The sequence below is a fragment of the Rhipicephalus microplus genome, chromosome 8 (genome assembly GCF_043290135.1).
Source record: "Rhipicephalus microplus isolate Deutch F79 chromosome 8, USDA_Rmic, whole genome shotgun sequence".
NCBI classification, from domain to species: Eukaryota; Metazoa; Arthropoda; class Arachnida; order Ixodida; family Ixodidae; genus Rhipicephalus; species Rhipicephalus microplus.
The window spans coordinates 4,773,225-4,788,871 of NC_134707.1; the positions used below are offsets into that span (position 1 = coordinate 4,773,225).

The 15,647-nt window shown below is 43.8% G+C and overlaps 1 protein-coding gene across 1 annotated transcript; it reads left to right on the forward strand.

Moving 5' to 3' along the window:
* Positions 1-104: 104 nt before the first annotated feature.
* On the forward strand, positions 105-15,112 carry PpD3 (protein phosphatase D3). The gene is made up of 13 exons (XM_037416065.2): positions 105-307; positions 426-595; positions 1,816-1,887; positions 2,347-2,494; positions 4,318-4,439; positions 5,751-5,816; positions 5,887-5,985; positions 10,461-10,566; positions 10,651-10,711; positions 12,399-12,480; positions 13,616-13,923; positions 14,173-14,254; positions 14,792-15,112. Exons 1-13 carry the CDS (start codon positions 127-129, stop codon positions 14,843-14,845), a joined length of 1,551 nt encoding a protein of 516 aa, XP_037271962.2. The 5' UTR covers positions 105-126; the 3' UTR covers positions 14,846-15,112.
* The last annotated feature ends 535 nt before the right edge of the window (positions 15,113-15,647 follow it).

Genomic DNA, 15,647 nt, shown 5'->3' on the forward strand with positions numbered 1-15,647 from the left:
GTCGGTAAGTGTATTTCACGAAAGTTTTTAAAATAAAAATTATTTATACTAACTAATGAAGTTAAGTTTTTGTGCGCATGACAACTTTGATTAGCAGCCACAGAACAATAAATTATTGATCTGCGAATGCGAAAGTGCGGCCGTGGCCGAAATCAGATTGTGTCGAACATGGCGGCGATATTGGAGACTTCAGGCGGCTCCGATACAGAATGTTTACTCCGAAATGAATCGTACGCGCACAAATGTCCGCCCGAAAAGGAAGAGCTCGCCGCCAAGTACAAGGAGGAAGCCAACGAGCACTTCAAAAGTAAGTGTTACCTCCGCCCAAGGCGACTCGGACGAGCACATGGACGTGCCGGCAACCGCGGCATGCTGTATTGCTCTCTGTTCGCCCTGCTACAGCCGCGTGTGGTTTGCATTCGCAGAGCAGGAGTTCAACGCCGCCATCGAGCTGTACTCGAAAGCGATCGAGGCGGACCCGTACAAGGCGGTCTACTACGGCAACCGCAGCTTCGCGTACCTCAAGACGGAGTGCTTCGGATACGCGCTCAAAGATGCCTCCAAGGCGATCGAGCTCGACAGGACTTACGTGAAGGTGCGCCTGTGTTCGTCGTGAAAACACCGCGGCACGAAATGGGTTTGCACCGCTGGCGCTGCTTTGGCGCAACCGCAGTGCTTGCGAAACTCTTGGCTCTTACGGCTCGCATTTTGCAACGCGCTCGCAATGCTGCCTTTGTGGTATTTTGCCAAATGTTTGCCAGCACCTGTCGCTAACCTCTGCGCGACGCCGCTTGTGGGTTCCGCTGCTAGTAAAGGGGAAGCATTCACAAGCCGCTGAACAGTGAATCCATTGTTAAAAACGGCGTGACATGGACACGGACTACATGCGCGCAGGTCAAGCGCTAGTCCTGTACTTTTTAAGTATTGCCGTGTGTCCAAGTCCTGCGTGTCTGCGATAACGCATTTTGTATTATGACCCAGTCCTCTATGTGTGTTCTAGCGTTCGTCCTGTGCTATATTGTCCGTGTTTATTCTGCGCTGTTTTTAACAATGGATACATATCACCTGGCTCGCATTCACATGCTGTAAAGCTAAGCAACGAGCATTGAGTCACAGCTGTAAGCTCTCAGCACGGTACCTAATTAAAGCGAAGGAGTGCGCTAACTCCTCACAGAGTTCACGAAAAAATTGCAAATGCCTGCATTTAGTGATCTGGCAATGACTGTTTCTCTACTAACACTCTCTTAAGCTTTGTAGTTTTCACTGTGGCATTCAAATTATTTCATAGCTTGCAATCTAGTTGCCACCTCTGCTAGGTGTTGAGCAGATGACGCTTTCCTATGAAAACTCTAACCAATATGACACGTTTAGGAAACTTTAGTTCTGTTTCTTTTAGGCTCCCGTTATTGCTCTGTATAATATTTTGTAAATGACTGGTGATCTGTATCCCTAAGCGCAACGTTTTCAGTGAAGCAGTGACTTATAAATTTGTCACTTTGTTAGCTGCAAGAAGCATGATGGCGTGTTGGCTTTCCCAGGTGGCACAACAGGCTTGTAGCCAGAGGGAGTGGGATAGGAGCTTGCCCCCCTCCCAAAGTTTGGATGGAAGTGTGTGTTTTACTGAAGATATTCATAAAAAAATAAGTTTTTCGATGCTTCAACAGGTGCCCCCCTATGAAAAAAAAATTCTTGGCTACAGGCCTGTGGCACACACTACATCAAAATGTTTGTAAAGTGGCATTGGGTGTGGCTTACATGATAATATATTATTCGTCCTCCATACTAACAACGGTGGCTGGATCTTGGGACCTTCAGGGTTACTACAGGCGAGCAGCGGCGTACATGTCACTAGGAAAGTTCAAGCAAGCGCTCAAGGACTTCGAGGCGGTGAGTTGTGCCTGAATTGTTCTACACTTGGTTACAACATAAGAAAAAATGTCAGCTCTGCCCAGAGCCATCACTGTATCTCTCACTGAGAATGCCCCCATTCAATAGCACTTATCTTCATGACATCAAGGACTTTTCGATTGCTTCAGATAGTAGAATTTTCCATTCAGACTCATGTTTTTGTCGCTTGTTCTAGCTCAGAATCTTGAACATCCTGGTAAATTTTATTAGAAGTGCTGATATCGCTTCTCAGCGATACAGTAATGTTTCATTTAATATAAACAAACCTTTAACTTTTAACAAGTAAAAGTGCTTATGGTTCAAACAGAAACTGGCTAGCATCACTTTTTTTCACAGGTTAAAGATGAGGATTGTGCAGGTGAAATTGACTTTTTTTTTTTCTTCTGTAGGCAGTTATAGCTGGCCCAATGTGTTCAACATGGAATCTATTTGCTGCAGGTGACAAAGGCACGGCCAAATGACCGCGATGCCAGTGCAAAGTACAGCGAGTGCCTCAAAGTGGTTCGGCGCATGGCTTTCGAGCGGGCCATAGCCGTGGACGACTCCAAGAAATCAATCGCAGACAGCATTGACATCGAAGCAATGTGTAAGGCACAAGTTATGCGTGAACTGTGTGTGAAGCACTCCCACGTTCAAATGCACACATATGCCCCATAACGTGGATTGTAGCCGAGTTGTGCGAAGGTGGCAGGTTCTGTACCTACCAGCATCAAGTTATCTCTTTGTCCACTTTTTTTTCTTCACATTCACATTACAATTACTACAATATGACATGCCGTGAAGAGTTTGCTGGTTGAGCACTCAGCACCTCATTATGCCTCTGACATTCACATTTACTAAAGAAATGTATGGGTTGCCACAAAATTCACTCTTGCTGAAGACCTTCTTTACCCTCAGCATAAACTTATCGACAAGCACGACAAACTTATGGTGTAATAAAGCTAGGAGCTGAAAGTTTTCAAGGTGGTGTGCTTTGTAGACCAAGTGTGAATATAAAGCCACACAGTGTCTTCGGGCTGTCTTATAGAGGCTACCTTACAAATTTATATACACAGCTGACTCTTGATAAGCATTTTGGCTTTTGTACAGGAAGTTTTTCTTGAAACGTATTTGTAAGGACCGAGCGCATATGAGGGGCTTGCCCTAGGGTGCGTTATCACTCACTACTTGCTTTCAGAAAAGATAGTTTTGTGTCACAAAAAAAATGTTCTTTAAGAAAAGCACGAATGTGGAAACTATGCACAAAGGAACACCCTTCTTAAATTGCAAAAAAAAAAAGTGATATTTTTTCGACTATTGCCCTACCCAGTGCCCTTCGGTTATCCATGCTCTATATTTGCAATAAAAAAAATGGAATCTCAGGCTAGAGATATAAAACAAGTCTGTTTTCAGTTATGCCCATTTCAAGCGAACAAAAAGTATACGTTTGAGATTCTCATACCAAGCAGGTTGTCAAATGGCTCATCGAACATAGTAGTGTCTTCAGTAAGTGGTCATACGCAACAGTACACTGCAAAATGAATTTCAACAATGACAAATGTGTTACACTGGAAGTTCAAGCCACCCCATGCTCAGTGCATTTTGGGGCATCTGAAAGGGTTGGAGTCGAGGCAAATGGAGGACGTTGCTCGAGATTCTTTTTTTGCTCGAGGACGTTGCTCGAGAACCTAACTGCAAAAGAATTGGCATAGTTTCCAGCTGCGCTTTGACACAAGAAACCCTAGTGCTCATTGATGGGCAGTAAAAGGTGGGGATGGCGTATGCAACATACATTCCTAGCTTGGTGGCAGTCAATTGGAATCGTGTTAAGGATGTGTGGGTGCTTGACGTGCAATTTTCACTTAAAATAAACATTTTCTTGGCATGATGCGAATTCTTTAAAGTTTCTGGAGTAGTAATAATTGTTAATTTTCTCATACTTTTCACCTATAGCACCCATCTAAAGTATTATGGAACATGAAAATCAAGTCTAGCATAATTTATAGATTAATGCTTGGAGCTACACCCTGCTCTGAAAATGTTGCACAAACGGCAGAGCATAAGAGCACATTTTGGAATTGTAAATTTGGATGATAATTCAAATTAGTAATAATTATTATTTTAGTTCAGGCTGACCTGCCCATTTTGTACGGTCAAGCCATTCTGTAGGGACTGCCACAGAGTTAACCCATTATGATGTAAATTACCCAGATGTCAATTTGTGTAAATCGTTAAATTGTTTGTGTAATAAAAATTAAACTTCACTGGCATGATTGACATGGAAACTTTGTAGCAATTATTGGAAAAGCGATTGATACATACCAGAGAAGCTGCAAGGGAAACATATACATAGCATGTAGCTTCTGTCTTAAAATGTTTTGCATGCTGCTTGCCTATGTTTTGATTACTCTGACTGACGTACACATGCAGGCATAGAGGACGACTACAAAGGACCGCAGCTTCAGAATGGCCAGGTGACACTGGAATTCATGAAGGAGCTGATGGAGACCTTCAAGGCAGGCCGCAAGCTGCACAGAAAGTATGCCTACAAGGTAAGCCACTCTGACCCGATTAACCTGGCCATGTGCGGCATACGTGAAGTAGGGCAGCATGCTACAAAAGTGGAAGCTTTTAATAAGTAAACATGGCTGATCCCTCTTTTTAGGAATGGGTATAACACGAAAGTGAGGTGTGTCTTGACTGAGGTAGTTGAGCATTTATTTTGCATTGTTTCGCCACAAGGGGAAAGAAATGAATGCTACAGCAAAAATTGCAATTTAATGCTAAGAACGGCAAGCAGCTCAAAACTTATAGTGCGAAACTCATGCAGAAAGCACGCACAATATAAGCATACACAGAACGAGCTCAGACAAACAACTGTCTCGGCTCGAAATTTAAAGCGCCCTGCTCAAACAGAAACAAAGACGTACGAGATGAACTCAGAAGTATACACAAGACAAGCGCGAACAACTACCACAATTCTTAGTTCATCATATGTGAGCATCGTGCTCTTTTCGTAATCACGCCAGCAGCAGTGGGCGATGTGACCTTCATCAGATTCAGAAACACAAAACAGGAGAGCAATAAAGGACGGTAGACAGTCCATTTAACTGCTAGGACCACTTTTAAATAGGCCCTGCCACACTTTTTTGGTGATTGTCATAAAATGAGGTGACCTTATTCAAGGCTTTCTAAACATTCAAGTCAAAATATTATTTAACTGCACACATTGAGGGATTTTGTGTCGAGATTAATTGAAAATTTCTTGCACTTTCTTCAGTATTGCTCTCACCATGGGCAAATGTGTAATAGTCATGTTCATGAATGGCACATGTCAATAAACAATGTTGCAAGGCGCATGCTGTGTAATGTAAGCACTGTGGCTGCCTATGGGGTGCCACCACAAAGCTGGTATCATGTTAGTCTGAGACAGCAGCGAATACAGGCAAAAGAAAAAAGATGAAATGCTCAAGGCGATAGCACACAGTGATAGAACATTTGAGTTGCTTACACCTCCCTGCTGGATATGTTGTCACACTTTCATTCATTAATCTGTCCTTTTGTGATTAATTTCTTTTATTTATACTGGCAGTGTTACTGGGCCATTATAGGAGGAGCTTATTAACAGTTTTCACTGGTTCTGCAGTGCTAGAAGCCCACAAAATGCTTATACGTGTTTAGCACTCGGTTAGTTCAAGAGGAAAAAGACAGAATCAAACTAGTGAGTTTTTATCTTCCGATCTGTTTAGAGATGCTGTACTTTTCTGAGCTCTCAGTGACCACTGGGAACATTTGTTCAACACAATCAAGTACCACTGGCATACCGATATGACTGTGGTGTTTTTGGCCTGGTGTCCTTGCAGATTCTGGTGGATGCAAAGGCACTGTTCCAGCCTCTTCCCAGCCTCGTAGACATCGCAGTGCCGCCGGTAATATGGTTTCACTTATTTTGATTCGCGTGCAAGCTTACTAACCATGACAAAAATTTGATTGCTGCAGGAGTGCAAGTTCACGATATGCGGGGACATTCACGGCCAGTTTTTTGATCTCATGAACATTTTTGAGCTGAATGGGCTGCCGTCCGAGACCAACCCATATGTATCCTTTGAATTGTGTTGTACCGTAAAAAACAGAATATAGGTCGACCCCCCGAAACTTTGAATCTCCAAAAAAGAAATTTAAAAATATGTCGCAAAGTACGACGGCGCACCCTTACCTTGGTAAATACGAGACAGAACCAACTGCACTGCCATGGCATTTCTTTTTATTTGGACACTAATCTTGTGTAGTCAAAACGTCAGAAAGCTACAAAGTGCTGTCACTCAGACTCGTCCGAACTTGAGTCCGACGACGTCTGTTTTTCACTAGTAACGTCCCAGCATGCATCGTCTTCCGTCCCATTCAATGCGTTACTGATGCACCATTTACGGAAAGACGGATATACGCTGCCCCAGTGCAAAGCCCTTCCGCTTCATAAATCGGCGGATTTATGAAGCGAGTCTCGAGTCGCGCACTATCTCGAAAGCTTTCACGCGGATGCACTCCGCTGTTACGGGTAGCGACCTTGCACGCGGCTCCCACACGAATTGGGTGAGTAACATTTCCAGTTCAGGGTGCACTGTAGTTCGTCCATGAAACGATGTTTTTTTTTTTTGGTTGCTGCAGAATGTGATGCGCTTCCCTTGGCTTTTCCAGTACGGGACGCTTTTCTCCGATGCATCGAATTCCCGTTGTGCTGCCAGGTTGCTGTACGCTTTGGCTAACTCGATCGCTTTTTTTTTTATCATCATCATCATCAGCCTGACTACGTCCACTGCAGGACAAAGGCCTCTCCCATGTTCCGCCAGTTAACCCGGTCCTGTGCTTGCTGCTGCCAATTTATACCCGCAAACTTCTTAATCTCATCTGCCCACCTAACCTTCTGTCTCCCCCTAACCCGCTTCCCTTCCCTGGGAATCCAGTCAGTTACCCTTAATGACCAGCGGTTATCCTGTCTACGCGCTACATGCCCTGCCCATGTCCATTTCTTCTTCTTGATTTCAGCTATGATATCCTTAACCCCCGTTTGTTCCCTAATCCACTCTGCTCTCTTCTTGTCTCTTAAGGTTACACCTACCATTTTTCTTTCCATTGCTCGCTGCGTCGTCCTCAATTTAAGCTGAACCCTCTTTGTAAGTCTCCAGGTTTCTGCTCCGTAGCTAAGTACCGGCAAGATACAGCTGTTATATACCTTCCTCTTGAGGGATAGTGGCAAACTACCTGTCATAATTTGAGAGTGCTTGCCAAATGTGCTCCACCCCATTCTTATTCTTCTAGTTACTTCAGTCTCGTGGTTCGGCTCTGCGGTTATTACCTGCCCTAAGTAGACATAGTCTTTTACAACTTCAAGTGCACTATTACCTATCTCGAAGCGCTGCTCCTTGCCGAGGTTGTTGTACATTACTTTCGTTTTCTGCAGATTAATTTTAAGACCCACCTTTCTGCTCTCCTTGTCTAACTCCGTAATCATGAGTTGCAGTTTGTCCCCCAAGTTACTCAGCAATGCAATGTCATCGGCGAAGCGCAGGTTACTAAGGTATTCTTCATTGACTCTTATCCCTAACTGTTCCAATTCTAGGCTTCTGAAAACCTCCTGCAAGCACGCGGTAAATAACATTGGGGAGATTGTGTCCCCCTGCCTTACACCCTTCTTGATTGGTATTCTGTTGCTTTCTTTATGAAGCACTATGGTAGCAGTTGATCCCCTGTAGATTTCTTCCAGAATGTTTATATATGCTTCATCTACGCCCTGATTCCGCAGTGTTTGCATGACGGCTGATATTTCTACTGAATCAAACGCCTTCTCGTAATCTATGAAGGCTATGTATAGTGGTTGGTTATACTCTGAGCATTTCTCTATTACCTGATTGATAGTATGAATGTGGTCAATTGTTGAGTAGCCTGTTCGAAATCCTGCTTGTTCCTTTGGTTGATTGAATTCTAATGTTTTCTTTACTCTGTTAGCAATTACCTTTGTAAATAGCTTGTATACTTTTTTTCTTATAGCCTATCGTAAACTGCCGTCAACTACCACTCATTTCTGAAGGAAAAAGAAAACAGCAGACTTGACAGCAGATGACCAAGGCAAAATGGCGTTGCTAGAACACTGTAGGCCTTGCTTAGCCTTGCCCAATGGCGCCGCTGCTGATGCTCACAATGGCACTGGAGGCTTTTGACTACAGCTGCCCATTGTTGCGAGACTTCTGCTTTGTTTCTTCCACTGACCAGGATATGAGACGAGGGTCAAGTTTTCATCGCGTTTTATTGAAAACAAAGTCGACCAATATTTCGGATTTCACATTAGTTAATTTTTTTCTGTTTTTAGCACGATCCTCAGTTTCACAATATTCATTCAGGTACCATGAAATCAGTCTGGTGGTACCATTGAAAATCATGAAATGCATCTCATGCACTCCATGAGTTACCTGTCACGCTCATGATGCGCTCAAAGCCGTACTGCTAGCTTGACATGTAACAAACTTGGTATTGTGTGTATGAGTGTAGGACGAGCATGAGTGACAAGTAGTGACACGAAAATTATATGTGTGTCATTTATGGTATGACTTGGCATATTCATAGTGTGCTCGCAGCCAGTTTGCTAGCTTCAAGATCAAAACTGGTATTTTGCAACATGAATGTATGACGAATATAACTGACAAGCAGTATTATGAAAATCATGACGTGTATGTCATGCACAAGGTAACTTACATGCCACATTCACAGTGTGCTCATGGCTGTTTCGCTAGCTTGTTAATCACTGAAATTGGTATTGCAGGAGTTGACTGTATAATGGACATAAAGGTGGTAACATAAATGCATATCCCATATGGCATGATTTACATGGCCCTGTCTTGGTGTGCTTGTGGTCGTTTTGTTAACCACATATATACCAAAATTGGTATGACATGAAACGAGCGACAGGTCATGAATTTTATATACCAGAATACCATCAAATCGCAAGTCAGCTCTACCTACCCCCCCCCCCCCACCTGGCGGTAAAAGATAGTTCATTAAGATTTGGAGGGGGGAGGGTTGGCGATCACCGATTTAAAATGGCAGCGAAGGAACAGTGCGCGGCGAAATGCTTTATTGAATATGCATGCATTCACTGTCGTTATTTGCTCTTGTCGGGCAAATGAAAGCTGCGAATTAAATAATCAAAATCGTGGTATGTGGAAGAAAAGGGCATGCTCGGTAAATAATGTATATTTCAATTTTATAGAAAAAGAGGAAGGTGCTTTGCGTGCGATTTTACAGCTTGCATTTTACTATCGTGGAGTATACCAGATTGTACATGCATGTGCGGAACAAAGATGTCTTCACCGATAAAATGAAGTGGAAAAGGCAAAGTATGTGTGCAGCTTAGAAGTATGTACTTGTTGCTGGGCTAGTTGGTACATTATTATAAGGGAAACACCACAAAAAGAGTGAGAACGCTTTTTCCCTGTGCTTCATTTTTATTGTGGTGTTTACATGTCTGGAGTCTTCTCTCATTATGGGTGTAGCTAGAGTGTACTAGAATGGGGGAGTGGGTCGATATGGGGCTCCATGCTGAGGTGTTGTTTTTTTCTCTAAATCCAGGTGGTGCCGCCGTGGCCTTCATCTGAAGGTTATCGTAGTTACTGTTGATGTTGCTATGGTTACGGCTGGGCATGGGGGGCCGGTAGCGGCCGCTTTGCCGTTGAACCTCAGTTGCATCTCAAATATATCCTGCACCGTTGCAGCAGCGTTCGTGCAAAGCCCCAGACAGCATCTCACCGCACCTCGCAAATACTTCAACTAATTGGAGGCAATATGCTAATTTCACGGAACACCCTGTTCGTGGTTAATAGTAGCATGGCTAGCTACTACGCGAGCTAGCTACTACTAGGCGAGCAGAAGACAGTTTGGTGCTCTTGCAATCACCACAAGCGCTGCCGGACCCTGTGAGATTTACTGGATTCTTAATCTGTGGTTGGCCTGCTATGTTTTTAATGTAAGGCACTTCATTAAATGTGCCCAATGGACGAATTTGTTAATTCAAACTTTTTGCTTGTCTATGCTTAAAAATATTTGCGGCCTCTGTTGCTTCTAGCATAACATCGACTGTCATGACATTCCCAAGTAATGTCATTTGCCTGCCAAGAAAATAAGCCAAACCATGCACACCAACAGTCGCATATTGACTGAGGCAAAAAAGTTAAATAATAATAATAATTGTTGGCCTGGCCATGGGCTATTGTGGAAACACTTCCTAAGATCACTTTTGCCGCAGTAAATCATGTGGAAATGCATTATAATTATGTGCTACCAACTGTCATTAGACGCAGTTCACTTCGTCCCTTGCTTACACACACGCAAGCTTATGTAGAGCTGTCTATGGTGATTCTGTGGCACTAAAAAATAAACACCAACTGGTATGTTTCCCAGGGTCGTCGTATCTATAAAAACTGATGATGTAAGCAAAATCTCAAGTAGAGTATTGAGTCTACTGTATGTTCATTCTTTCTTTTGAATGTATGCCATGGTGAATCCTTGACTGGTAGTTTGGCCAGCTGTTCAATGGGGACTTCGTTGACCGGGGTTCATTTTCAGTCGAGTGCATCTTCACGTTGCTTGGCTTCAAGTTGCTCTATCCAAATCACATGTACATGTCACGAGGTAAGAAGGCACCTGTGTTGTCTGTGTGCAAAGGCATCTGTGCTGTTTTGAAGCCAGACTACTAAACTTTCCTTTTTCCTACAGGAAACCACGAGAGCCAGACTATGAACCAAATGTATGGTTTTGAAGGGGAAGTCAAGGCCAAGTATCCTTTACAAGCCAACAGCATAATGAAGTTTCTTTTTAGAACCTCCAACACTCATGTTATTCATTAAGCATGAGAACATTTCGAGGCCTTGGATTTACAGAAGTGGCAGGGTGCTTGGGTGGAAAACTGCGCAATAGCACCATTCTGTGCCAGTCCAACCTGCTGTGCCAGGCTGCACATAAATGGCGATTTCCATGATAATTGTCGATGTAGGTGTAAAACTTCAAATCTAGCAAAATATTATCATCGACCGAGCAACACTGAGCGTTGGCTACAGAAAGGACGTGACCGCATTCATGTCAAATGTAGTTCAATCATGTAATTTGGTTCATTCATGGGGCTAGCTAGTGCTCGTATCATTGCTGTTATCTCCATGGTTTCCCCGCGAAAGTAATGGCACCAACATGAGTAACTGTGAATTATGCAGTAATGCAGAGAAAGCTCGATAATTTGTACCAGCCGGGAACACGGCATGATCATGCACTAATGCATTGTGTGTTTACAAGTAAAAATATGCATCTTTTAGCGTGCATCGTTGCTACCAATAAACAAATACAGTACCACAGGAGATGTTGCCCAAAGTACAACCAGAAAGTTTTTTCTTCATGTTTGCCAAGTGTGGAAAAGAGGCTGTGCTGTCACTCTCACACTATTGTTTTATAGCACGTAGTGGTGGGAGCATTTAGAAACTATTGCAGAGTCCGGGATTCGCAGCGGCTGATACAGCGACAGTGCGGACACCATATGGTTACCGCGATGCATATGTGCCCTTCTCTTCTGTGATCTGATACTGGGTGGGCACACTTGCATGATCGTTCTATAGTGCGCAGTGGCGGGAGCATTTCAAAACTGTTGCAGGGTCTGGGATTCGCAGCCACTGATATAGCGACAGTGCGGACACCCTATGGTTACCGCGATGCATATGTGCCCTTCTCTTCTGTGATCTGATACTGGGTGGGCACACTTGCATGATCGTTCTATAGTGCGCAGTGGCGGGAGCATTTCAAAACTGTTGCAGGGTCTGGGATTCGCAGCCACTGATATAGCGACAGTGCGGACACCCTATGGTTACCGCGATGCATATGTGCCCTTTTCTTCCGTGATCCGATACTGGGTGGGCACACTTGCATGATCGTTCTATAGTGCACAGTGGCGGGAGCATTTTGAAACTATTACAGGGTCCGGGATTTGCAGCTACTGATATAGCGACGGTGCATACACCCTCTGCTTAATGCGATGCGTATGTGCATTTTTCTACTGCAATCTGATACTAGGCTGGTACTCTTGCATGATCGTTTTATAGCGCGCAGCGGAAGGAGCATTGTGAAACTATTACAGGGTCCAGAATACGCAGCGATTGGAATAGCGACAGTAAGGACACCCTCGGCTTTATACGATGCATACGTGCGCTTCTCTACTGCATTCTGATACTAAGCGACAACCGACAGTTTCATTGAAACACGTGGTGGTCGCAATGACTCTGACCAACTCCTGGTTAGTTGCATGCAGTGCAGCGCCTAGTACAATAAAGCCTGATGAAGGACGGGCATAACCTGTGCTGTTTCGATAGTGTTCGCGAAGTGGAGCTGGCAGGAGTTTTTTTTTCAGTGTGGAGACTCGTACAGTTAGGGTTCTGGGCAGTTGGAGAAGCATTTCGTTATGTTCCTGAAGTCCTGCTTCTCAGATACACACCCAATATGGCCGAGCTATTCACAGAGGTGTTCAACTGGCTTCCCCTGGCGCATCTCATCAATGGACGGGTTCTGGTGTGTGCAGCTTTCTCTTCTGAGGCAATCACCTTGGTTTCATCAGGCTGTTTCTGGTTTAATCAGTAAGCCATGCATCGTGCATGGCTTACTTCCTTTCCTGGCCAGATTGAAGTACATGTTTAATGTATCTTACCGAACTGTTTTGGCCAGTGCTTAAACATTGGTTTGTGCATAGGTGTTTAGAAAGTCTGTATTACTTGTGTGCTGTAATAGTTGCACTTCAACATTTGATAATTTATTGAGGATACCAAGCGACAAACCTTTTCAGTATTTCTTCAGCGCTGTATAAAATTGAAAGCAATTGACCCAGGAAATAACAGAGGCTTTCTCCGTTAATAAACATGGAGACATGTGTCGGCCAGTAATCACTAACCTTATGTAATGCAGAATTTCATGATGTCGATACAATGTTACAGAAAGAAAAAGATGCCTGTTAAGGGGTGCCCATGTTAGATGTTGCTTTTTCACTGAAACACTGCTTCTTGTGCTGTTTTTACGTGCGCATTCCTTTTCACTGCAGCTGTTAAGCTTTTTGTTATGCCTTGTGAGGACACCAGAAAACCCAGCAGGCACACTCTTCGTCGTCTTCTTCATCTTCTGCTTTGCTCCCAGAACACATACGCCAATTTGACTTGTGCGGCGTGAGATGCAATAATTCTTATAGGCAAGAGAATGGGCTCAGAGAATGAGTAGGAATTAAGGATGGAAAGACAGATAAAGAGAGAAAAAAAACGATGAGAAAAAGAAGTTAGGAAAAAAAGGGAGTAAGCCAAGCTGTATACAGTATAGCATAGCAAGGGATGGCAAAAGGAAGTGAGGGTGACAAGGAAAGAAAGAATATGTGAGGGGGAAAATTAGATTATCGTCTTGCATAGTATGTACAGTATAGCAAGGGGTGGGAAAGCGAATTGAGGAGAAGGGAAGATGGTGAAGAATATCATAGTCTTGCATAGTATAGTATAGCAACATGCGGAGAAGGAGAAGAGTTTGAGGAAGAAGGCAACAGCATGAGCTTTGCATCGCTAATGCATCGTTGCTTCCCCCTTTTTTCTTTTTTTTTTTGTTTGATGTGTGTGTACGTGTTCCTGAGCGCTTCCTCTAGTAGTGGCCATCATGCGTGGGGTTTGCGCAGGTGATGCACGGTGGCCTGTTCTCCGACGACAATGTGACACTAGACGACATCCGCAAGACGCCCCGCAACCGGCAACCGCCAGAGGAAGGCATCATGTGCGAACTGCTATGGTCTGACCCACAGCCTCAAGAGGGCCGATCTCCCAGCAAGCGTGGTGTGGGCATTCACTTTGGGCCCGATGTGACGCAGCGCTTCCTGCAGCGCAACAATTTAGACTACATAGTGCGTAGCCACGAAGTCAAGGCCGAAGGCTACGAGGTGGCCCACCAGGGCAAATGCATCACTGTCTTCTCCGCGCCAAACTACTGGTCAGTACTGCTTGCCCTGTTCAAAGGGAACATGTGAAATGGGCCCTGCATTGTGATGTGTGAAGTATAAAGGTTGAGCAGAATCATAGCACATGGCATCAATGCCATTCTTTTTGCTGTACCTCTTCATTATTCTATTGAAAAAGCATTCTGGTGGTCTGAATTTCGGTTCATCAGTTGCCTTGTGCTGTTATTTTTAAGAGGATCTTGAGATATGACACTTAATATAATATTTTTGTTTTCATATAGTGACACTATGGGGAACAAGGGAGCTTTCATTACCATGAATGGTCGTGACCTGAAGCCTAAGTTCACTACGTATGAAGCTGTGGTAAGTTGATAGTTTGAGATAAGCAATTAATTGTTGTAGACCCTTCCTCTAAGTTTTATCACGGGATCAAATTAGAAGCACATTTCTGCAGTTATTTTTTTTTTCCATAAATGAGAACTTTCATGTAGCTTGTAGTGCACACCTATGATGATCAAGAATATTTATAACCCAGTACCTTTCAAAACCTTTATTTCCAACACACACCTTGTTGTTACATAGTTTGTTAATACCGCAGCTAGGCCTACCAGTTGCGTGTGGTTCATCGTAATGAATAAAGTGCGTTACTAACACAGGGGTAAAGGAAGGAACTGACGACACAAACGCTGTCATCGGTTTTGTCCATTGTCCCCCTGTTAGAGCTACCTTATATCTATTCCAGAATAGTCGTTCATTGCATGACAATGTTGGAGAGTCAACACCATTAAGGAGTAGGTTGCAGAGTTGATACCGTCGTATGCCTTGTTTAGTTAACAATTTAACTTCGGAGTTTTTGAAAACTCTGTACGGATTGCTCACTTGTCATTGGTTCACTTGCAGCCTCATCCGAACATCAAGCCCATGGCATATGCAAGCAGTCTCCTCGCCCTCTGAGGTCTATGCAGGCCATTAACTGTCTTTCTGCTGCTGCTGCCGTGGCTGACCAAGATGGTGGCTAGGGTTGGGACCCACTGCACACACACACACATTCACCCTGCCGAAGCTTGGCGCACAGTGGCTCCACAGAGCCAGAGGCTGCTGGCAGGCCTTCGAGCCACACAGATAGGACGGCCTGCTTCAAGTCATGTCACAGGCGGCCTCCAGCTATCAGTTTGTACTAAAGAGCTGCTGTTGAGAATACAGTATGTGCAACAGTTGGAATGCCTGTGCTTATTCCGTGAGGGGTTGCTCTCGATCTTTCATTTTCTTAGGGTCAGTGTGCTCAGGCATCACTTGCAGCAGTACGTTTACTTTCGTGTGACTTCGCGTCCACTTTGGCGGTTCGTTCTAGTGTCTCAGAGACAAGCACTAGAGATTGATGCACATCGCTAGATATATACGATCCATACTAAAGTTGAACTTTGTGTAACAAACATGGTTGTTACAAATTACTTTTCTAATGAGCCTTCTTATTACAACTTACTGAATGCAGTGAACACAGATACTACTATTAAAGTTAACGATTGTGAGCTGCATGAAAAAAAAATGGCAACAAAAAAGACCACTTTAAATAGATCAGAACGTGTCCAACGTATCTGATTTGTCAACAAGACAAATAAGATGCGAAATCATTAGTTACGTCAGCTAGATGCAAAGCTATCAGTGTGTATGTTGCAATCTATCTGTCTTGCATGTCTTCTTTCATGTTGTCCTTTGCATAACTTTGCAACGTTCACAACTGTGTACCTCAATGTAC

Excerpts from the sequence above, each read along its gene's own strand:
- PpD3 (XM_037416065.2), top strand. The coding sequence starts at position 127 with ATGCGAAAGTGCGGCCGTGGCCGAAATCAGATTGTGTCGAACATGGCG. Across the intron at positions 10,712-12,398 it reads GAAGGGGAAGTCAAGGCCAA|ATACACACCCAATATGGCCG; the intron begins GTATCCTTTACA and ends CCTGCTTCTCAG. Across the intron at positions 13,924-14,172 it reads TTCTCCGCGCCAAACTACTG|TGACACTATGGGGAACAAGG; the intron begins GTCAGTACTGCT and ends GTTTTCATATAG.